General features: G+C 40.5%; 1 protein-coding gene across 1 annotated transcript in view; it reads right to left on the bottom strand.

Moving 5' to 3' along the window:
• LOC137546350 (ras GTPase-activating protein 4-like) overlaps positions 1–21034 on the bottom strand; it is a 200002-nt gene extending 178968 nt beyond the window's left edge. The window contains exons 1-2 of the mRNA XM_068268685.1: positions 20971–21034; positions 11703–11880 (exon numbers count right to left, since the gene is read on the bottom strand). Coding sequence (XP_068124786.1) covers positions 11703–11767 — 65 coding nt within the window. The 5' untranslated portion in view covers positions 11768–11880; positions 20971–21034. The remainder of the gene's footprint in view (positions 1–11702; positions 11881–20970) is intronic.
• Positions 21035–25289: the final 4255 nt, after the last annotated feature.

Genomic DNA, 25289 nt, shown 5'->3' with positions numbered 1-25289 from the left:
TATACCAACAATTATACAGCAGGACAAGAACGTTTTCCAAGAGTTTTCTTATTGCATCAATAAGCTGTCACACAGTCAAACAATTCTAGGATGTTAGATGCTTCCACACATACAATTCAAATTCTTCTGCAGAAGCACAAAGAAATAGACAATATTGAAGACAGAAAAATACAGCAATTTGCCAAGAAAACTTAAAGCAGCACATAAGTGGCACATCATGCTGACTTCCATTTGCATCTGGAAATCGCCAAGAAAGCACCATTAACTCAGACCTGGCAGAAACCAGTATGACCTCAGTCCAACCATACACACTCCAGAGATGTTTGGCCCGAAGTAGTCTTCATAGAAGATTTGTGGCTAAAAAGCCATACTTTAAACATGGGAACAAAGCCTAGCAATTCACTTATTCATGTAATTTTAAGAAAAGAAAAGTTGCAATAGGTGCTCTGGTCTGAAACTTCCAAACGTGAAGTATTACATAGTTTGGTTGAAAAAAGACATCCGTCCACCAAGTCCAACCAGCAAATAAAGAAAAATAAAACATAAAAACACCATCCTGAACCTGCACATATCCCAGTTGAGCCAGGGGAAGGCGCAAAAACCTTACAAGGTCTGGGCCAATTAGCCTTAAAAGGGAAAAATGCCTTCCCGACTCCAGATGGCAGTCAGATAAATACCTGGTTCAACTCTTCTGGGAATTACCTAATAATTATAGCCGTGGATGCCCTTCAATGCATGTATTGGACTGTAACAAAAAGCAGTTTGTTTGCCAATGGACTGAACAGTGAGTTCTACAAGGATGAGTGGTTACAGGCAACAGTGAAGCATGGTGGAAGTAAGCAAGGTCTGCTATGAAAAAGACTTTGCCTTGATGGCAACGTAAAACCTGTACAGGATCTTCTCAAAAAATTAGCATATTGTGATAAAGTTCATTATTTTCTGTAATGTACTGATAAACTTTAGACTTTCATATATTTTAGATTCATTACACACAACTGAAGTAGTTCAAAGCCTTTTATTGTTATAGTAGTGATGATTTTGGCATACAGATCATGAAAACCCAAAATTCCTATCTCAAAAAATTAGCATATCACAAAAAGGTTCTCTAAATGAGCTATTAACCTAATCATCTGAATCAACTAATTAACTCTAAACACCTGCAAAAGATTCCTGAGGCTTTTAAAACTCCCAGCCTGGTTCATTACTCAAAACTGCAATCATGGGTAAGACTGCCGACCTGACTGCTCTCCAGAAGGCCATCATTGACACCCTCAAGCAAGAGGGTAAGACACAGAAAGAAATTTCTGAACGAATAGGCTGTTCCCAGAGTGCTGTATCAAGGCACCTCAGTGGGAAGTCTGTGGGAAGGAAAAAGTGTGGCAGAAAACGCTGCACAACGAGAAGAGGTGACCGGACCCTGAGGAAGATTGGGGAGAAGGACCGATTCCAGACCTTGGGGGACCTGCGAAAGCAGTGGACTGAGTCTGGAGTGGAAACATCAAGAGCCACCGTGTACAGGTGTGTGCAGGAAATGGGCTACAGGTGCCACATTCCCCAGATCAAGCCACTTTTGAACCAGAAACAGCAGCAGAAGCGCCTGACCTGGGCTACAGAGGAGTAGTACTGGACTGTTGCTCAGTGGTCCAAAGTACTTTTTTCGGATGAAAGCAACATTTGCACGTCATTCGGTAATCAAGATGCCAGAGTCTGGAGGAAGACTGGGGAGAGGGAAATGCCAAAATGCCTGAAGTCCAGTGTCAAGTACAGGTCAGGCGCTTCTGCCGTTGTTTCTGGTTCAAAAGTGGCTTTACCTGGGGAATGCGGCACCTGTAGCCCATTTCCTGCACACACCTGTACACGGTGGCTCTGGGTGTTTCTACTCCAGACTCAGTCCACTGCTTCCACAGGTCCCCCAAGGGCTGGAATCGGTCCATCTCTCCAAACTTCCTCAGGGACCGGTCACCTCTTCTCGTTGTGCAGCGTTTTCTGCCACACCTTTTCCTTCCCACAGACTTCCCACTGAGGTGCCTTGATACAGCACTCTGGGAACAGCCTATTCGTTCAGAAATTTCTTTCTGTGTCTTACCCTCTTGCTTGAGGGTGTCAATGATGGCCTTCTGGACAGCAGTCAGGTCGGCAGTCTTACCCATGATTGCGGTTTTGAGTAATGAACCAGGCTGGGAGTTTTTAAAAGCCTCAGGAATCTTTTGCAGGTGTTTAGAGTTTATTAGTTGATTCAGGTGATTAGATTAATAGCTCGTTTAGAGAATCTTTTCATTATATGCTAATTTTTTGAGATAGGAATTTTGGGTTTTCATGAGCTGTATGCCAAAATCATCAATATTAAAACAATAAAAGGCTTTGAACTACTTCAGTTGTGTGTAATGAATCTAAAATATATGAAAGTCTAAAGTTTATCAGTACATTACAGAAAATAATGAACTTTATCACGGTATGCTAATTTTTTGAGAAGATCCTGTATGTATAGTTTCTCATTAATACAGTTTCTCCAGGTATTTAGCTCAGGGGACACAGTGTCAAAAAGAACGTGACAGTCTTTCTCTATCATGAATATATATGGTTAATTCTTTACATAGTATGGTTTTCATTTAGAAATGGGATGAACAGTATTCACTGACAAAGGTCTTTAGAGGTGTTCAAGAGCCCATACAGTGGCTTCCATTAGAAAACTAAAACATTCACAGCCATCCAGTACTGGCTTTTAAACTTGCCCCTTGCACACAGAGATTTCTCCGGATACTCTGATTTGTGTACTGTAGATGATAAAATCCTTTGTAATATTACATTGAGAAATGTTACTCTTAAATTGTTAGATTAATGAACTTGCTGTACTATAAGTGTTTTATAGAATGATGTACCCAACCCTGTCTTTACTTCTGAGAGACTCAGTCTCTTTGGGATGCTCTTTTTATCAGGGCTGTGGAGTCGGGACAAAAATCTGCCGACTCCGACTCCTCAGTTTATGAAACCACGACTCCAACTCCAACTCCGACTCCGGGTACCCAAAATGGCTCAGACTCCTCGACTCCGACTCCTTAGCCTAATACTTAACAGGGTTGTGGATTTTGTACAAAAAACATCCGACTCCGACTCTCAACTCCGACTCCTCAGTTTATGAAATCAACGACTCCAACTCCAACTTCGACTCTGGGTGCCCAAAATTGCCACAACTCCGACTCCTCGACTCCGACTCCAACTCCGACTCCACAGCCCTGCTTTTTATGCCTAATGAAGTTGGTGACCTGTTGCCAATTCATAATCACATAAAACACAATCCATCTGTAGCCCGTTATGGGTAAAAAGCTTACAACAATGCAATACTGAATCAGTTAGCAACTTGCACTTTGAACCTAAGAACCATTCTAAAAACACTGTGCTATATTCGTATAGCTCCCTGCCACCCCATTTTCAATGGAGGTTTACCAGATATGAACCACCTAGATAAATGGTGGAATATACATACAGATTACTCAATCATTCTCCAGATCTTCCTTTCACCATCAATCTCCAAGACATAAAGAATATTTTCCATAGTGTAAATCCATCTTTTATTATTAATAAAATGCCCTGCTAAAACTCACTTACAAAGTATAAAACCAACACAAGCACATCAACAATAGTGGAGGTACATAAGCAGCTCTAAACCCAGCGACATCCGAAAAAGTTCCAATCCACTTCTAAAACTCTTCTATAATCCAAGTAAAGTACTATACATATGCTGAAATAAGCATATTGATGTGCGTAAGATATCAATCATTTGCATATGTGCCATATGGCAACATTTTATAAGATATTCGGTGTGTATATATATATATGTATGATGTGTGCTAAGCAGTTCTCTCTTGCATTTGTTTTCTGATATGTCAACATCTGATGTGTGAATCTATTGTACTGCTTGTTTGAGCACACATTATGGTTCACAATATGTGTTAAGGTGAAAGCTCTTGGTGTAAAACGTCTGGAGATATGTTAAGGGAAATTCTTCTTGCTTTTTGTTATTATTATTATTATTGAAGTTTACTAGCTGTTATTTTATATACAGTACTCTATTTAAATGATCTAAATTAGAAATATAAAATCTGTACTTTACAAATAATCATTCTAAATCCATCTACAGTTACACATGTAAAATGACTATCTAATAACTTATTAAGCAGACGAGGCACTCTCTGTATTGCTTAGCAGACTGGTTTACTTTGATAGAGAAGGGTAGATAAGTCCCTCCAGTGTCAAAATCAGACTGCAAAGCCCAATTACAACATTGCAAAGGCCAATGGACCACATGATTGATCGGTAGCTATACCCAATCATAGGCTATGTTTACCCATATGTAAACATACCATCTTTTACTGATTTTAGTCTTTTTAAGAGATCCTGAAATGACACGCAAGATGACAAGATAAACATGTGTTTGTATAATAGCAATCCTGCTAAAAAGTTAGCCTAGCAAGCCCTGCCTAAATAAAATTCTAATAACTAATAACAACTACTTCATAACAGTTCTATTATGCTGGAAAGAAATATTTATAGAGGAACTCCAGTGTATATAATGTATGTAATAAAAAAGTGCTCAATTTTTACAATAATTATGTATAAATGATTTAGTCAGCGTTTGCTCATTGTAAAATCTTTACTCTCCCAGATTTACATTCAGACATTTATCACATGGTAATATTTTGACTTCTGGCAGGTGATGTCACTGGAAGGAGATGCTGCTTGCATTTTGGCAGTTGGAAACAGCTGTACCTCAGTGATGTGAGGCGCTGACATCACACTGTGGGAGGGGTTTCACCATAAAAATCAGCCATACAGAGCCCCCTGATGATCCTTTTGAGAAAAGGAATAGATTTCTCATAGGAAAGGGGGTAGCAGCTACTGTTTGGGATGAAGTTCAATGCTTGGTTACTGTTTCTCTTTAACACCACCGTGTGGCCAAAAAGTAAAATTGTGCCAACGTATATACTAGGTGATCACAAGCATCAACTAGGGACTGTCCTAGCAACCATCTATCTTAGATTTAGGGAATTTTTCACGCTTACCCTTTTACACTTATTATTCATATTGGAGGAAAGAGGTTACACTTGTTATACGTTAGGGGGTGCAATCAGCATTTAAGAGGGGGAAGAGGGAGGGGGAATATATTCAGTTTTGCTACTGAGGCCTATGGTTTGTAGTTATATCCCTGCTACTTTAACTACAGTTTTCAGCTGCCTATTTTTGGTATCAATGACAAAGCTCCGCATATGCTGCCTTGCTAACAACACCCCACTGTGCTGTCTGAAGTCAACCAGAGGGTGCTCTGCTTCTCAACAACTTTCAGCTTGTGAACTTATTTTAGGAACAATGTATGGACATACTGCTAACTACAGGTGTGCAGACCATTCTGCTCTATGGAGAGGGAAGGACAGGTGGAGTATGAGTGAGAGGCACTCGATGATAACTGTTGCTTGCGTTGGTCATTACGTGATTGTGGTATAGCTGTATGACATTGGGTACTTGTGTTGATTGTACTGGATAGTTTAGCTTTCATGAATTTTCACATAATTTTTGGAGTTCATCACTATTGGAAACACCAGTTCTGACAGACAAATCTTGGTTAATAGAAATATAGCATGATAATGCAGTTTACTACTGCTGTTTTTCCCTTTCTAATCCATATACTGCAAAAACATGCAAAGTACTACTACAGGGTGCCAACAAAGACAAAAATAACTAAGGCTGCCAAACAAGAAGAAAAACTTCATCTGAAATGACCTTTTACTAGGTCAATCCAAATCAAGAAATCTTCAAAAAACTCAAATGTATTGCTTGTAGTGGCACTTTTGACAACACCAGACACTCTCCCCTGTGCACCTCGTTTGAAAGGTCAAAAAACAGGATTTCTCTTTCACACATGTTGTGAGATAATTTTAGCAATTTATTTAATTACACCATTGATGTGTGCATCAAGTTATATTTAAAGCCTGGAGATCCATTAGATACAGATGTGGAAGAGAAGCAGTGTTTTTCAAGGGATACCAAGGGATAGCAGGCAAATAGGAGATACTGTCAGACTTTTGTTACGCAACACCCCCAACCACAATGGTGAAAGGATTTTAATTGTGTATACAGATTTAGGGTTCATAGACACACAACAAAGATTGTTCATTTTCATCGATAAACGATCAATTGCCAGATCAAAGCGTGATCTTTAAAATAAAATTCTCATATAAACTGCAATGACTGGCCTGTCTGGAATAATGCGCTTGCAAATAGAAATGGTGCCAGATGTTCTCACCCAATCATGTAACAAACATACAAATGGTTGGCCATTATTGCGTGCACATGGAAGTAAACAACGAACACCCAAGTTCCTCAAGCATCTTCTGTAGTTTTTGCATGGGCATTTTATGATGGACTATAGTTATCTAATAATTGTTATACACACTATAATTGCATAATTGAACTTTATCAGTTAGCCATTAAAAGGTATTACCTTTACAAGACTTTTTTTCTACCTACATATACACACTATAGTAATGAGCGATAATAGTCAGAACAGATCTGGCACAATGGATCAGTGTTTTGCCCAGTGAAATCAGGCAGTTGTTCCTGAACTTTATTCAATGATAATTGGAACATCCATCCTTTCCAACAACTATATTCTGCTGTGTGTTTGTTGCTTAAAGAGGAGCTGTTAGGTATAAGGTCTCAGAGAAAAAAAACCACATTTATCAGTAGCTAAAGATTGGCTGTACTTACATTACATATGCATTTCACTGTCCACGTTTGGATTTCACAACATTTCTATATACAGTGGCTTGCAAAAGTATTCGGCCCCCTTGAAGTTTTCCACATTTTGTCACATTACTGCCACAAACATGAATCAATGTTATCGGAATTCCATGTGAAAGACCAATACAAAGTGCTGTTCACGTGAGAAGTGGAACGAAAATCATACATCATTCCAAACATTTTCTACAAATCAATAGCTGCAAAGTGGGGTGTGCATAATTATTTGGCCCCCTGAGTCAATACTTTGTAGAACCACCTTTTGCTGCAATTACAGCTGCCAGTCTTTTAGGGTATGTCTCTACCAGCTTTGCACATCTAGAGACTGAAATCCTTGCCCATTCTTCTTTGCAAAACAGCTCCAGCTCAGTCAGATTAGATGGACAGCGTTTGTGAACAGCAGTTTTCAGATCTTGCCACAGATTCTCGATTGGATTTACATCTGGACTTTGACTAGGCCATTCTAACACATGGATATGTTTTGTTTTAAACCATTCCATTGTTGCCCTGGCTTTATGTTAGGGTCGTTGTCTTGCTGGAAGGTGAACCTCCACCCCAGTCTCAAGTCTTTTGCAGACTCCAAGAGGTTTTCTTCCAAGATTGCCCTGTATATGGCTCCATCCATCTTCCTATCAACTCTGACCAGCTTTCCTGTCCCTGCCGAAGAGAAGCACCCCCAGAGCATGATGCTGCCACCACCATATTTGACAGTAGGGATGGTGTGTTAAGAGAGATGTGCAGTGTTAGTTTTACTGCACACATAGCGTTTTGCATTTTGGCCAAAAAGTCCCATTTTGGTCTCATCTGACCAGAGCACCTTCTTCAACATGTTTGCTGTGTTCCCCGCATGGCTTGTGGCAAACTGCAAATGGGACTTCTTCTGCTTTTCTGTTAACAGTGGCTTTCTTCTTGCCACTCTTCCATAAAGGCCAACTTTGTGCAGTGCACGACTAATAGTTGTCCTATGGACAGATTCCCCCACCTGAGCTGTAGATCTCTGTAGCTCGTCCAGAGTCACCATGGGCCTCTTGACTGCATTTCTGATCAGTGCTCTCCTTGTTTGGCCTGTAAATTTAGGTGGACGGCCTTGTCTTGGTAGGTTTACAGTTGTGCCATACCCCTTCCATTTCTGAATGATCGCTTAACAGTGCTCCGTGGGATGTTCAAGGCTTTGGAAACCTATATTGGTGAAAAATTGATAGTAGCCTCATCCAGAGTCACCAACCATTAGTGGTAGCTGAACCTAATCCTTTCTAATAATACTGTAGATTAGACCCTCACTGCTGCTTGAAACACAGTGCTAATGCTACATAAATATATATCTATGCACACAAGTGGGGCTTGGTAGAGGAAGTTATTTACCAACTTTTCACCCATCTAGCCTCTGGACTCTCCTCGCTGCTATTTGGAGTCTGCAATTAATCCCCTCCCCCCCCCCCAGATCTTTGTACATTGGTTATCTGGACTCACTGGGATTTAGTACACATGCATATATATAGTTTTGTCATGTGCATTTTCTATGCCCTTTTAACTTGTTCCTGAATAAAAGTTATGTTTTAATTGGCCAATAGCTCTTTTTATTATTTCTCTCGTATTGTGTTGACGTCATAAGATGCTACAAGACACAAGTGGCAAGACTGCATAACAGGCCACCTTACACCCTGTTAGTGAAAACAGCACTCTCAAATAAAGCCCTATATAACTATCTAACTGGAAATTAAATGTAGTCTCACCTCCCACTGCGCAAGGGCACTCTCTGGTCTTTGCATTGGTAAACAGGCCATATGTGTTGCAAACATATTGGTGGAAGAGAGCATGGCTGGGCCATGCAAATGGATATATGTTTCTTCACAGATGTTTAGCTGTTAATGGGTGTGCACTGGTGTTTGATAAACAAAACACCAGATCGTTAATTTCTGTATGAAAATAACTCCAAGTTTGCTTTAAAAACATGCTTCTTGCTGTCCATGCTTTCAAATTCTTTCTGCACAATTTTCACTTGAAACTGTTACAATTGCCCCATACATCCCCTAATCCAACAGCACACCTCTGTAACCAACAGAGAACAATCATAATTAGACACAAGGACACCAAGCAGCAGTGCTTATGCTGGTGTCTGTTTAGAAGTTTAAACTATGACAGGGCTGGTGTACATCCAGAGCTGTTCTGAGCGGTTTTTAAAACGCTTGGGGTTACAAAACTTAGCTAATGTATTTTAATGGGCTGGTGCACACCAGAGCGATTCGTTTTTTCCCGACACGCAAACTTGGGTCCTGCAGCATTTTTTAGATTTCTGAGGCTTTTCTGCCTCAATTTAAATATAGGAAAGTGGAAAACCGCTATAAAACACGCTAGATCAGAGTGGTTTTCCAAGCGTTTTTGTTACAGAAGCTGTTCAGTTACAGCTTTACTGTAACAAAATATAAATCTGCTACACAAAAACGCTCAAAAAAACAATAGGCATGTTTAGAAAATTGCTCTAAACATGCCTAGAATCGCAAAGGAAAACCGCTTAAAAAAACGCTATCGTTTACGGATTCCCTAGCGGTTTTTGGTATGCACTGGCTCAGATAGAGTACTTGAGTGAGAAAGTGAGAGATAGAAAGAGAGAGTGAGAGGAAGTGTGAGAGGGAGCGAGAGAGAAAGGGGGGGGGAGTAACATGATTTGAAAGGTGCAGGCACAGTGGAGAGGCTGCTTCTACTATCTGCATTAGGAACACATTTGGCTTAGTTGGACAAAGGCAGCTGTCAGATTCATGCTAAGGTATCCCTTTTTTTAAAGTGCTTATGCCATGCCAGAAATTAGATGTGTTTCCCATATCACAAACCCACATTAACAATGACCAAAATATAATCTTGGCTAAAACCAAATAAAAATTTATTGGCAATGCCTCATTTTCAAAACACAGATAAATTACCTCTATGAACAAAAACAATACATTTAATATCTACCTTCATACTCACTCACAGACTTGTCCCACTCATTACCTTTTACCATGTAACTGTCACTTGTCAAAGGTATTATTAACCATATGGCTGTGAATCTCACTCATAGGATTTGGAACAGTACATCTCCTCATGGGTGATTCACAAGGCTCTCTCTCTATTGTTTCCAAAAGCATCATCTGAATGTCAGTGGCACAGTCAAACTGCCAGAATCAGTGCCCAAGGGTAAACAGACTGGCACCATATTTCTGTAGGTCCTTGCGAGGGAGCATTCTTGATTGAAAACAATAAAAGAATCATAAAGAATCCCTCATGTTTTAGACCAAACCCTGTCAGAAAGAGGTTCAGTGCCGTCAAATGAATAATACCTACTGTAAATACTGACTGCATAAGTCATTTACAATGCATTTTACTTTGGGACAAATGTACTTCTTATATGTATGTGTACATATGTATTTTACATTTTACAGTTATCCATCATAGCTGTCCCTAAACTCTCCCTAACCCGCTGCTTTTTTATCTGGACCCTTTCCTGGCATCTGTACCGGATTAGAAGAATACTGAAGTCTTCAAATCATTAGGCGATATTATCTCTGGTTTTCCAACCTCAGAACCCCCAAAAATTCCCATTTTGGTGACTTTCATAATTTCAACTTTCTTTTCAGTCAATGTTTGTTAGAAACAGCCCAGCATTTCACGGGAAGGTAAACAATGCCTTTGTGATTGTTTCTTTGCCAAGCTCATTTGGGCTACAGATGATTTCTTTGAACATTCTGTGCCAAGATAACAAGCAATTACAGGTAATGGCCTTCTACCATTTCAAATCATGTATTTCTGCTATGATTAGCACTTACGGTACCTTTTCCAGCTGCTAAAAGCTTCAGTAACTTCTATATTTTTCTGAGAAAATGATAATTATATTTATAGCACTAAAAACATCCATTAACGCATAACTAGAAAACCCATCAAATACAGTCGGAATTGACAAAAAATACATAAATGTGCTCTGTAATATTCCCATTCCCTGATTCCAGTGTAATGTCACTGAAGGAGATGGGTAGACGGCTCCTGCAATCTCACAGCCCAAGGCAGATTGCTGTCTAGTGAAAACTGTGCTTTAACAGCACCTAACCGCAGAGGCGATATCACAGAGGCAATCAAGCCCAGTCAATAAAGTTACCTAATTACAAAATGATCAACATTTTCAAGACTTGCTATTCTCCTCTGACTATTGTGCTTGTAAGAAAGGGGTCATATCTATTAAAAACACAGCCGCTTTACCGCAATGCGGAAATCCAAATAATGCTTTCCTACCCGCTGCGTTTTTGATAGCCATCTGCGATTCTGTATAGTGTTGAAAAAAACATACAAACTGTACTACTTTTTCGCACAGTGCATGCAATTTCTCATTGTGATTTAATGACTAAGGGCCCTTTTCCACTAGCAATCGCTAGCGTTCGTGCTAAACGCTAGTGATTGCGATTCAAGCAAAAGTCCAAAATTTCCCGGCGACTTCCCGACGTTTGCAATCGCGATTTTGCTATGCTATGTACTGCATAGCAAAATCGCGGCAATAATCGCTCCGCGGTCGCGATTAAGTATAAAACGAATCGCGGTAGTGGAAATGACCTACCGCGATTCCTATGTTAAAAAGCAAACCGTAGTGATTTGAAAATCACTAGCGGTTTGCGATTCAGCAATCGCAAAAGCTGTAGTGGAAAAGGGCCCTAATGTAAAAAAAAAAAAAGCCTGCGGTCAATCGCAGACAGACAAACATATCGTACGGAAAAACGCTTGTGAGAAATTGTCTCTGGTTCCTGCAGACACAAGTGAGATCTCTCCCTCACTAGATATAACGGTGTGGTTCAGTTTCAGTGACACATCACTGTTTGGTCTTTTTACAAATAAAAAGGCTGGCAGATGTTTAGAGCATATAAAAACATCTCACAGGGGTCTTTACTTACATGTCCTTGGCTGGCAAGTTCTTCCCTTCAACTATCCTTATGAACAGAGAACTCCTTCTAGCCATTGCTTGGAGTGGAGAGCAGAGCGAGATCACCAGCAGCAGCAGCCCGTTCCAGTCTTCCTCCTGTGCATTAGGCTGGCTGTCTCCCTGTTTGCTGTAGCAGGTGCTGCTCGTAGCTGTGAAAAAAATATCAATCAAACGGCAGCCAGTAGCTAGAGAATGGCTCAGAGGGGCGTGGCTATGAAAGTGGCGACAGACAAGACTTGTTCGATCCCATTCCCTGTGACTTTGCTGCTGGAGTTGCAGGCTTCGTGACGTCACTAAAACGTTGACCTGTGACGTGCAGTCAACTTATGTATGTGCCTACAGAATAGGGGGAGTTCGCAGAATACTAATAGAGTACTGCTGTTATTAACCCATCGTGTATCTTTTCTGGTTTTCTGCATCTTTTCTGGGTTTCTGTGTTATGCAGGTTGTCTACTGTACATTCTTGTTACATTTCTATGGGGAAACAGAGATTTTGCTCGTGTTCAGTGCAGTATGAGAGTGAGTACGCCTTATTAAAGTGTACTTAAAGGCACATTTGGACAAAAGGGTTGCACGATTACCTCAGTAGAAGGAAGCATCTCCCTTGACCTTGCCATTCCAGCGCTGTGACACTCTAAAGTTTAGTGTCACAGCGCTGGAATAACAAGCTCAAGGGAGATGCTTCCTTCTACTGAGGTAATTGTGCAACCCTTTTGTCCAAATGTGCCTTTAAAGCGGACCCAAACCAAAAACATTTTTTATTCAAAATATTTAGTTTCACCATTCTGACACATACAAAGATAAATAAATACTCCTTCAAGCCTATGAGCATTTCAGTGCATGCTTTTCACCCTTCTCTTTTCATAACTAGGGTTATACAGGTGGCAGCCATTAGCAATTCCTCCTTTGCCGGACACCACCTACTCCACCAGTTTGCCGGATTCTGTCCCGGCAATATGAAAGGAAGGGAGGGGTTCCTCCAATAAATGTAAAATATTTTATATTTGTCATCATGCAGCTGAAAAAAGGCTGCCATTTATTAATATAAGTTAGAAAATAGATTTTATTTCTGAAATCTTGTATTTTTAATTTGGGTCCACTATAAAATTAAGTACACTTTAATAAGGAGTACTCACTCTCATACTGCACTGAACACGAGCAAAATCTCTGTTTCCCCATTGAAAATGTAACAAGAATGTACAGTAGACAACCTGCATAACTCAGAAACCCAGAAAAGATGCAGAAAACCTGAAAAGATACACCAGGGGTTAATAACAGCTGTACTCTATTAGTATTCTGCGAACTCCCCCTATTCTGTAGGCATATACATTAGTTGACTGCAAGTCACAGGTCAACGTTTTAGTGACGTCACGAAGCCTGCAACTCCAGCAGCAAAGTCACAGGGAATGGGATCGACTCTACACTGTTGACAGTTTTTGAGGTTGGCTGCTGATGAGGACAACATAAATGACTGCAGTGTAAGTCATGGCATCTGATGTTTACTGTGCACTGTAAATAATATTGCTGGCTTTCTATAAGGTATCTTTGCACCACAGGCTTTGCATGATATTTGGTGTAAACAAATTTTGCAGTTAAAGGAGATGTTGCAATTGCGGACTGACAACTAGGCATTTACTAAACCAAACATGAGTAAAACATAAACGGTTCATAGTTCATATGGGTTCTTTCACAGGAAGCAGGCGATTAAAGTGCATGACCTTTGGCTTAATTTGGGGGAAAGTGATTGCTCTGTCTCTTGAAGGCATACTTCCTGCTGACTGACAGCTTATTTTTATGGTGGTTTCAGACTGTGTGGGTGGGGGAGCAGGCAGCTGGAGGTTGTTTATAATCGATTGCTAAAGCAGGTTGACTCTTTTTTCACTTTGTAAAATCCGCATTTTTTTATATACAACTTTCTATACATACCGGTAATTAGTTTACAATACTGCAATATACACAAGCATACTTCTCCCTCAACTCTGCATAATAAAATGTTCCAACCTTCACCTCAGCAGGTATAATTACAGACACCCACCCTCCAATGGTGTAGCTGGAGATTATGGGGCCCCATAGCAGAACTTTCATGGGGCCCTCTAATGTAGGCACCCTTCAGCTATACCACTGGCCCCTATTCTATGGATATGCGTTAAATGGCAATTCACATTCTTGTACAATCTGCACTGCATATAGTCCATAAGCTCTGAGAGGTTGGAGGAACACAATAAAGTTAATAGTAAATACATCAAATACCGCCTGGGCCCCCTCTGCTCCAGGGCCCCATAGCAGATGCTATGGCTGCTATGGCTATTGCTACGCCCCTGCCACCCTCAAAATATAAGTACAAGCACTCCCACCCTCCAAGTGAAAGTGCAGGCACAACCCACCTCCAAGCAGAGGTACAGCCATACCCACCCCAACCTCCAGATAGAAGAAAAGGTATACCCACCCACCAAGCAGAAGTACAGGCATACCCTACCTCCAAGCAAAAGTACAGTCATACCCAGCCCACTCTTAAGATGGAAGAAAGGCATACCCACCCTCCAAGTGAAAGTGCAGCCCACCCTCCAGAGGGAAGAAAAAGTATACCCACCCGCCAATTGAAATTACAATAAACAATCACCCTACTTTCCTGACGGAAGTACAGACATATTCACCTTACCCTCCCCCAGATAGAAGTGCAGCCATATTCACCTTAACCTCCAAATAGAAGTGCAGGCATATTCACCTTATCCTCCAGATGGAAGTATAGGCATATCCACCCCACCCTTCAGGTGGAACTACAAGGACATCCACCCCACCCTCCAGGTGTAAGAACAGGCATATTCACTGCACTATCCAGATGGAAGTACAAGAAAACCAACCCTGCGGGAGAAACTACAGACACATTTACTTTAACCTCCAGGTCGAAGTATAGGCTTTCCCACTCAACCTAAGTGGTGTATCTTTTTGGCTGCATTGCGATCTCATTGTAACGCAAGAGACTCTGAGGTAAGGGGCCTAATCTCTCAGCTGAGGGAGTTGGTGGGAAATGTTAGGTGATTTATGCTCACAGGGAGAGACTGGCTGGTTTTAAAAAGGTGTTTTTTTTCAATAGTTGATTCTTTAGGCAAAGTCATAGCATGGGTTATTTAGCATTGCCAAGGTTAATTATTAAATGAGGCAATTCTGCACAAATTTACTGTACATAGAAAAATTGATACAATTGTTTCCTACTAAGTTCCAAAGGTACATGCAGTTACTGAAAGCTTTAGGTTTACTAATCAGTTCCTTTCAAAAAGAGTACACTCCTCACTGACCATGTGACCTTGTTATCAGAATGAAAACAAACATGGAACAAAGTGCAGCACTTGTACTGCAATGTGCTACACATGGTTGTTAAACAAGAAATATTGAGATATGAGATGTACACAATGCCATGCACTGATGAGTAACAGAAACATCAAAACTATTGAATGCATGTTGGAATAGTATGGATCTGTAAAATGTATAGGCCCACTATACACTAGCAATTTTGTATGTTTTCCTGGCTTTTAGGGGTATCAAGTGATGATTTGCATGTTAAAGCGGACCCAAACCAAACATTTTTTTTTTACTAAAAATATTTAGTTGCACCACTGACACATACAAAGATAAATAAACACTCCTTCAAATCTATGATCATTTCAGTGCATGCTTTTCACCCTTCTCTTTTTATATCTAGGGTTATACTGGGGGCAGCCATTAGCAATTCCTCCATTGCTAGACACCATCTACTCCACCAGTTTGCCGGAAAAATCCCGGCAATTTGAAAAGAAGGGAGGGGTTCCTCCAATAAATGTAAAATATTTTATATTTGTCATCATGCAGCTGAAAAAAGGCTGCCATTTATAATTATAATTTAGAAAATAGGTTTTATTTCTGAAATCTTGTATTTTTAATTTGGGTCCACTTTAAGCAGTGATATGATATTGCAGACCCTCCAAACAGAGGCATATCTACAGGGGTACAGGCATGGCATGTGCCATGGGCGCCTCGCACTGGGGGGTGCTGCTCCATAGCATTTTTGGTGTTCTCTATACAAAAACTATTTTTTTATTATCTGGGGAACATTTTGCTGCATGGTTACATCTTTTAAGTAAAGAAGCAGTTATTTGGGGGATATTTATAGGCTGACCTATTGGATACTCCATTCTTACAGGCCATGCATTACTTCCCATGTAAAATATTTGGAGGGTGCGTTGCACTCTTCCCCAGGGGCTGATTTAGGTGTTTGCCATAGGCGCAGTTTTCCCTAGATACAGTGGTGTGAAAAACTATTTGCCCCCTTCCTGATTTCTTATTCTTTTGCATGTTTGTCACACTTAAATGTTTCTGCTCATCAAAAACCTTTAACTATTAATCAAAGATAACATAATTGAACACAAAATGCAGTTTTAAATGATGGTTTTTATTATTTAGTGAGAAAAAAAACTCAAAACCTACATGACCTTATGTGAAAAAGAAATTGCCCCCTGAACCTAATAACTGGTTGGGCCACCCTTAGCAGCAATAACTGCAATCAAGCGTTTGCAATAACTTGCAACGAGTCTTTTACAGCGCTCTGGAGGAATTTTGGCCCACTCATCTTTGCAGAATTGTTGTAATTCAGCTTTATTTGAGGGTTTTCTAGCATGAACCGCCTTTTTAAGGTCATGACACAACATCTCAATAGGATTCAGGTCAGGTTTTTGACTAGGCCACTCCAAAGTCTTCATTTTGTTTTTCTTCAGCTATTCAGAGGTGGATTTGCTGGTGTGTTTTGGGTCACTGTCCTGCTGCAGCACCCAAGATCGCTTCAGCTTGAGTTGACGAACAAATGGCCGGACATTCTCCTTCAGGATTTTTTGGTAGACAGTAGAATTCATGGTTCAATCTATCACAGCAAGCCTTCCAGGTCCTGAAGCAGCAAAACAACCCCAGACCATCACACTACCACCACCATATTTTACTGTTGGTATGATGTTCTTTTGCTGAAATGCTGTGTTACTTGTACGCCAGATGTAACGGGACACGCACCTTCCAAAAAGTTCAACTTTTGTCTCGTCGGTCCACAAGGTATTTTCCCAAAAGTCTTGGCAATCATTGAGATGTTTTTTTAGCAAAATTAAGACGAGCCTTAATGTTTTTTTTGCTGAAAAGTGGTTTGCGCCTTGGATATCTGCTATGCAGGCCGTTTTTGCCCAGTCTCTTTCTTAGGGTGGAGTCGTGTACACTGACCTTAATTGAGGCAAGTGAGGCCGGCAGTTCTTTAGATGTTGTCCTGGGGTGTTTTGTGGCCTCTCGGATGAGTTTTCTCTGCGGTCTTGGGGTAATTTTGCCAGGTTTATCACTGTTCCATGTTTTTGCCATTTGTGGATAATGGCTCTGACGGTGGTTCGCTGGAGTCCCAAAGCTTTAGAAATGGCTTTATAACCTTTACCAGACTGATAGATCTCAATTACTTTTGTTCTCATTTGTTCCTGAATTTCTTTGGATCTTGCCATAAAGTCTAGCTTTTGAGGTGCTTTTGGTTTACTTCTCTGTGTCAGATAGCTCCTATTTAAGTGATTTCTTGATTGAAACAGGTGTGGCAGTAATCAGGCCTGGGGGTGACTACAGAAATTGAACTCAGGTGTCATAAACCACAGTTAAGTTATTTTTTAACAAGGGGGGCAATCACTTTTTTTACACAGGGCCATGTAGATTTGGATTTTTTTTTCTCACTAAATAATAAAAACCATCATTTAAAACTGCATTTTGTGTTCAATTATGTTATCTTTGACTAATAGTTAATGGTTTTTGATGAGCAGAAACATTTAAGTGTGACAAACATGCAAAAGGATAAGAAATCAGGAAGGGGGCAAATAGTTTTTCACACCACTGTACACCTCTGCCTCCAAAGCTCTGTGCTACTGCATAGGCACAGCCGTGCTCGTGCCAGAAGAGATGGCCCAGAGTGGCCACCTTGGCCGACCAGTGGGTGTAGGTGGACCTTCAGAGGCAAGCAAAACCTCTGGCTGACCAACTCAGCAGCTACAAAGATGCTGCTGTTTGGCTCCCTTAACAATCAAAGCTTTTGGCAAGATAAAGGTGGTCTAATATAACTGTCACTAGTATAAGCCAGTACATAGTCCTGTCGAGTGTGGATGAATTCATGATTGTCAATGTTCCTAAATCCATCCATCCTTATAAACAGATCCCTCATACCATCATAAATCAGGTGAATGTTACAGTATCATACTGAGGGAAGACAGACTAACAAAAAATAAAGGATATTTCTATTGGATAGGCTAAAAGCGACCACACACTATGCAACCAAATCATTCAGTTTATAGATTTAGATTTTTTTAAGCAAAATTAAAAATGATTTAAAGAGGAACTGTAACCAAAATAAAATAATGAATAAAATGCTTATTATTTTACAATAATCATATATACATGATTTAGTCAACATTTGCCAATTATAAAATCTTTCCTCTCCCTGCTTTACTTTCTGTAACGTATCACAGGCAGCAACATCTTTAGTACTGGCAAGTGATCTCTGTGGAATGTTAATTACTGAGAATTCTATAACCAGTACAAACATAGCTGGTCTCCCAGAATGCTCTGGGGTGTGAGAATTCTGCATAATAAACAACCTTGGAAAAGCATCATAAATAATTATGTGTGTGTGTTTATATATACAGTATATATATACAGTAGGATGCGAAAGTTTGGGCAACCTTGTTAATTGTCATGATTTTCCCGTATAAATCGTTGGTTGTTACGATAAAAAAATGTCAGTTAAATATATCATAGAGGAGACACATGGGCCCATATGCAATTACATTTTTCACCTGGGTTTTCTTCTAGGTGATAATTTCATGTCTTGTCATAAAATCCAGTTTAAGCCACCATCAAGCAAGAAAGTACTCAAAATAAATTTGATAGCACTTTTTCACCAACTTTTGGGTACATTTTCAGTAGTAAAATGCTGAAAATTAGTTTAAAGAGAAGATGAAAATTATCTCCTAGGAGATAACTCAGGTGAAAAAGTGAATTGCATATGGGCCATACAGTGATATTTGAGAAGTGAAATTAAGTTTATTGGATTTACAGAAAGAGTGCAGTAATTGTTTAAACAAAATTAGGCAGGTGCATAAATTTGGGCAGAAAGAAATATAAATCCATATTTAGTAGATCCTCCTTTTGCAGAAATTACAGCCTCTAAACGCTTCCTGTAGGTTCCAATGAGAGTCTGGATTCTGGTTGAAGGTATTTTGGACCATTCCTCTTTACAAAACATCTCTAGTTCATTCAGGTTTGATGGCTTCCGAGCATGGACAGCTCTCTTTAACTCACACCACAGCTTTTCAATTATATTCAGGTATGGGGACTGAGATGGCCATTCCAAAAGTTGTACTTGTTCCTCTGCATGAATGCCTTAGTGGATTTTGAGCAGTGTTTAGGGTGGTGTCTTGTTGAAAGATCCAGCCCCGGCGCAGCTTCAGCTTTGTCACTGATTCCTGGACATTGGTCTTCAGAATCTGCTGATACTGAGTGAAATCCATGCATCCATCAACTCTGACAAGATTCCCAGTCCTTGCACTGGCCACACAGTCACAGCCCCACAGCATGATGGAACCACCACCATATTTTATTGTAAGTAGCAGGTGTTTTTCTTGGAATGCTGTGTTTTTCTTTCATGCATAATGCCCCTTGTTATGCCCAAATAACTCAATATTAGTTCCATCAGTCCACAGCACCTTATTCCAAAATGAAGCTGGCTTGTCCAAATGTGCTTTAGCATACCTCAAGCGGCTCTGTGTGTGCTGTGGGTGGAGAAAAGGCTTCCTCTGCATCACTCTCGTATAAAGCATCTCCTTGTGTAAAGTGCACAGAATGGTTGAACAATGCACAGTGACTCCATCTGCAGCAAGATGATGTTGTAGGTCTTTGCTGCTGGTCTGTGGGTTGACTCTGACTGTTCTCACTATTCGTCGCTTCTGTTTATCCGAGGTTTTTCTTGGTCTGCCAGTTCAAACCTTAACTTGAACTGAGCCTATGGTCTTCCGTTTGCTCAGTATGTTCCTAACTGTGAAAACAGACAGCTGAAATCTCTGAGACAGCTTTCTGTATCTATCCCCTAAACCATAAAGGTGAACAATCTTTGTCTTCAGGTAATTTAAGAGTTGTTTTAAGACCCCAATGTTGATACTCTTCAGAGAAATTTAAAAGAGGAGGGAAACTTAAAATTGACCCCCTTAAATACTCTTTCTCATAATTGGATTCACATGTGTATGTAGGTCAGGGGTCACTGAGCTTACTAAGCCAATTTGAGTTCCAATAATTAGTTCTAAAGGTTTTGGAATCAATAAAATGACCACAGTGCAAAAATGTATGCACAAGCTTAATTTTATTTAAACAATTATTGCACACTTTCTGTAAATCCAGTAAACATAATTTCACTTCTCAAATATCACTGTGTGTGTCTCCTTTATGATATATTTAACTGACATTTGTTATCGTAACAACCAACGATTTATACAGGAAAATCATGACAATTAACAAGGCTGCCCAAACTTTCGCATCCCACTGTATATATATATATATATATATATATATATATATATATATATATATATATACGGGCAGCATGGTGGCGTAGTGGTTAGCACTGGTGCCTTGCAGCTCTGGGTCCCCATTTCGAACCCCAGCCAGGTCAACATCTGCAAGGAATTTGTATGTTCTCCCCATGTCTGCGTGGGTTTCCTCCGGGCACTCCGGTTTCCTCCCACACCCCAAAAACATACAGATAAGTTAATTGGCTTTCCCCTAAAATTGGCCCTAGACTATGATACATACACTACATGATACATACATAGACACAAGACTATGGTAGGGATTAGATTGTGAGCCCCTCTGACGGACATTTAGTGACAAGACAGTATACTCTGTACAGCGCTGTGCAATATGTCGGTGCTATAAAAATACTTGAACAAATACATATATATGTCAAACTAAACTTATCTCTTCTATGTAAACCTGATGGTGACCAAAGTACCAGGGCTGAATATTGTGAATTCCTTAACAGATATCTTCTGTATGCTGACTGCTGAGGAGAAATATAGTTCTACATACTTTACCTAGTTATTAGCAGTTTCATTCCATGCTGTTGCAGGCTAGGCAGACGTATGCGTGACTGAAATCTACAGGATGTTAGCAAGTGATTAACACATGCAGAGCTGGAGTCGAGTACTTACAGAAAACAGCAGTTCACAATCTACACGAGTCTGTCAGCCAATCTCTCAGGCAAGTGTAAAATGTATAAGCAGCAAAGTTCAAATGGGAAATTCTGAGTGTGGAGGAGTGGTTACTTCTCTTTACCCAAGTACATTCCTGGAAACTTTAAACGTCACTGTCTAGCTCACTGTTTCCATATTCGTACAATCCTTGTTTCTTTCTAATACAAAAATATCCTTAAAGAAGACAGCCAATGCTTTTTTCTTCATGTTTCTACAGCAGTGATCTACAAGTTATACTAACTTATTTAGACATACATGTTTAATATATGAGTGATAGCAAACATCCCTAAGGATTAAAATGACAGAATAGTGCACAATACTTTACAGCTACTAAGAAGTCTCAAGGATCCCTAAGCATTGAGACAGGTGTAGTGTATGAAAGGATTGCAGTTTGCTATTTGGGTACTAATTTCCTTGTAAGTATCAGCCAGACTAAGTAGCTGCACTTCTGTTAAGAAAAAACTTACAAACTGGAAGTGTTTTGCAACTCTTGCCTCTCCTTGAGTAGAAGTTTGGACCAATACTATGTGTGAGAAAACGCGGAAAAGCCGCCGCGAGTACTCAAGGTAAGGCGGCTGATTCCGCGTTCAACAAGGCGGCGGATTCAGCGTCTGATGCGGCGGTTTGCACGCATAGGCCTACATCTGTCCGCATGGCGGAACGCGGAGAAACCGCCGCGTGCTCGGATAGCGGTGCGGCTGGTTCCACGTCCTGCACAGTGGATACATTGCAAAACAGGTCTGGTGTGGCTGGGACTGATAGTCCACACAGGTTCAGAAGGACGCGCGCGCGTTGAGAGGCAGAGCTTTTATGACAGCCAGAAGGTGCTGGTCATTTCTCTGGTGTCTGCCGTTGCGATCACTACGTGGTAGCACTCAGACCTTTTGCTAAAATCTGTGTTATTTCTCTGTTATACTTCAGACTAGTTCCAGGGTGTTGATGATCAAGGAACTCACACCCAAGACTAGGGAACTGTATTATCATTCTGTTATACTTCAGACTAGTTCCAGGGTGTTGATGATCAAGGAACTCACACCCAAGACTAGGGAACTGTATTACCACTCCGTTATATATCAGACTAGTTCCAGGGTGTTGATGATCACGGAGCTCACACCTAAAGAATAGGCATTGTTATTATTTGTTATGACTTCCTGCTTTCCTGACCACTCTCTAGATCTCTGAATTGGTACTTCGCTATATCTGATACTCTGTTGCCGAACTTTGCTTGTCCTTGGATTCTGATTCTGTCTCCAGTCTTTGTACCTGATCTGTCTGTCTATTGCCGACCTGGCCTGTCCGACCTCGAGAACTATTTCCCCAGTTGGGAGATAGTTCACAGACCTGTCAGTGACACTTCACCCCTGGTGTCACTCACACTCTGGTCCTTCCTACTCTCAGCCTGGCTCCGCCCCTTGGGGAGCCTCAGGCCATTGGAAGGAATCTGTTCTTTAGGCAGTACCTCCTACTGCCTTGCACCCTCTGTACGGGTGCTCTCCTCAAAGTATTACTGTTGCACCAAACACTCAGATATTACTCAGGTGTCCAGAGGTTAGAGATATATCTGATTATCGGTGATACTGCAGATCATCTATAATCGGGTATATATCTGTATTCTCGGTGATACTGCAGATCACCGGTAATCAGACCGTCTCTGTGTTACACCGATCGTTACACTATGGCTTCTAGATTGGACCAAGGTTACGTAAAGCTGAGGCGTTGTCATGCAGATTGTTTTAGAAACTGGGCAATTACAGCCTGCTTCTCCTCCCATTACTGGCTTTGACTCGCTAGGTTCTGCACCAGAGACCAAGTCTGACATAGGTCCCTGAATATTGATTGATTGTCCAGCACTGCCATGAGATGTCAGTTGTCATCTCCTGGACAGAGAGTGCAGCAGAGAGTGTCATGGCCTGATCCTGTAGTGGCCCATGTCATCTGGAAGTCTGGACCATTACCTAGAGTAGGCATCCTGACAACATTTATGCTGGCTTTTGACAGTAAGATAATGTGATCAGCTGAGTAGGTTATGTTACTGTTCTACTTGAGGTTCTACTCAAGATCCTGTTACTATCATTCTTGAGGTTCTACTCGAGGTCCTGTTACTGATCTACTTGAGGTCCCATGCAAGCAAAACATCTGTGAGTTCAATTGCTTGTGCCAAGTAGAGCTCACTGAGAAGCATGTAATCAATTTAATCACGTGATAGATTTAGAAGGCTCTGATTTGTGGGACACAGTCATGTATCAATTGTGTTTCCTGTGTGGTCGAAAGCAGGAAGTGAACACAGCAAAACAGAGTATATCCATTCTGCTCAGATTAGATATGGTTAGCAAAGCTTCAGGGTCATCTAGGCCGCCCTGCCTTATCCAGCAATCACTGTCAATGCTCCAGTCTGTGGAGGTCTTTGATCCCCAATCATAGATTCCATAGTGCGCTTTGGTATTGTGTTCTTTGGTTATTTATAACAAATATGATATTGAGGCAGTGTATTGTAAACCTTTTCCATCACAAAATTGTCAGTGAAAATGTTTAAAATTCATCCTTAGACTGTAGCTATATTAGCGCAGCAGTTTCACCTGTGAGCAGGATTCGTACAGTAGGCCTGTGGACGGTTTGTCAGTGTTTATATGTCACCTTTGGTATACACATTTTGACAGGGAATTAGTATCTCACCCCCTGTTTTAGGCCATGTCTTGGTCTAATTCATGAAAAGGTAACCTAAGGGGCCCGTTTCCACTTGTGCCTCAAATGAACATTTTCATTAGTTAAAAAGTCACAGAGTAATATTTAAAGTGGTACCCTAACACCAGTTTACACTGAATTGTGCATATACGTATGACAGCTTTTCCTGCATAACAAACCGCTAGAATTCTGACAGTGCGTCTCTAAGATGGATCCCCCATGCACAGGTATGGGGAATCACATGCATAATGCAGAAAATAAAAAATGCTACCAACTTTCCCTTTTTTATCCCTGCATGCAAATTTGAAAGCAGCCTATTGATTCCAACAGGCTGTGATTCCCTGTCCAAAATCGCGTGCGAGGAATCGAGGGAGAGTTGCACAAGTGGAAACAAACCCTTAGAGTAAAATTTTTCTGTAGCGGAATGTTAAGAAAACGAAAAAACTTGGAAACTGTCAGTATAATTTAAACCCTTACACACACCTCCCTGGATTCATGTTTAAAGGGGATCCGAGATGAAAAACTAAATATAACAAGTGACTTGTCTATATATCTTATCTAAAGTTTAGATAGTTTACACAGCAAATCTATCTTCAAACAGCTTCAACAGTATATTAATATTTTTTCCTGTGATACAATGGGAGCAGACATGTTTTCTGCTTGTCACTATTACACAATTACACACACAGGCAAGCTTATCTGTATCTAGGCATGCTAATCTGCATATTCTGTGAAAACTCCACTCTTATCTCCTCCATTACACAGGCAACTGATCTGTATCTGCACTGCAGCTCTCAGATTGTGAAAACTCTGCCTCTGAAATCTATAGCTAGTAACACCTTTTTCATCTGCCCAGACTGAAATCCCACAATCCTTTGCAAGCGCCAAGGCACTCTGGAGAAGCTGTGGGTGTGGTTTGTTTAGTTTATAGGAAATTAGGGTATTAAAACAAAACAAAACAAGTATTTGGCTTGAGGAGTGCCCTATAAACTATATGTAAGGAACACAATTATGCAAGGAGTAAAAGTTCATCTCGGATCCACTTTAAGGCATTTATTTTAAGGTTGCTTTGATAAGCCTACTTATTTCATTCTGAATGAGCAGGTAAATACTGCTCCAGGCCTCTTGCCTAATGAAAGGAGGTGTCCAGAGGGGCCCTGAGAGATGCTCAAAAAGGAGCAAAGATAAAGTGACCTCCTTAACAGTGAGAGCAGGATGTGCTTGTACATGTAAACAAACAATTAGTGGGATGAGGCACTTAAATGAGAACTATGTAAAAGCATGTGCAGGATAGTGATTCCCTCACTGGGACACACACTCATATTCAACAACCTTGTCATCTGCTTCTTACAGGATTACACTTCATTAAGTAAAGCCATAGTGGCTGGGTAGTGAAGCCTTAACCAAAATTAATATATGAGTTGGCTGGATACTTTGAGTGTAAATAATTATTTGAAATGAACTGTTCTGTTTTGGAAAGTTATCAGACTGTGTAAATTTGTGGAAAGTTTCATTCTTTGTCAAACTATTCAAGTATTGTACTATCAACAGATAGTTGTTCTTTGATTTGTAATTAATGTTATAAAAGTAATGCA

This window comes from Hyperolius riggenbachi, chromosome 2, assembly GCF_040937935.1.
Source record: "Hyperolius riggenbachi isolate aHypRig1 chromosome 2, aHypRig1.pri, whole genome shotgun sequence".
Lineage (NCBI taxonomy): Eukaryota > Metazoa > Chordata > Amphibia > Anura > Hyperoliidae > Hyperolius > Hyperolius riggenbachi.
The sequence above is the reverse complement of the archived record's forward strand: the minus strand, read 5'-3'. Positions and strand labels throughout refer to the sequence as shown.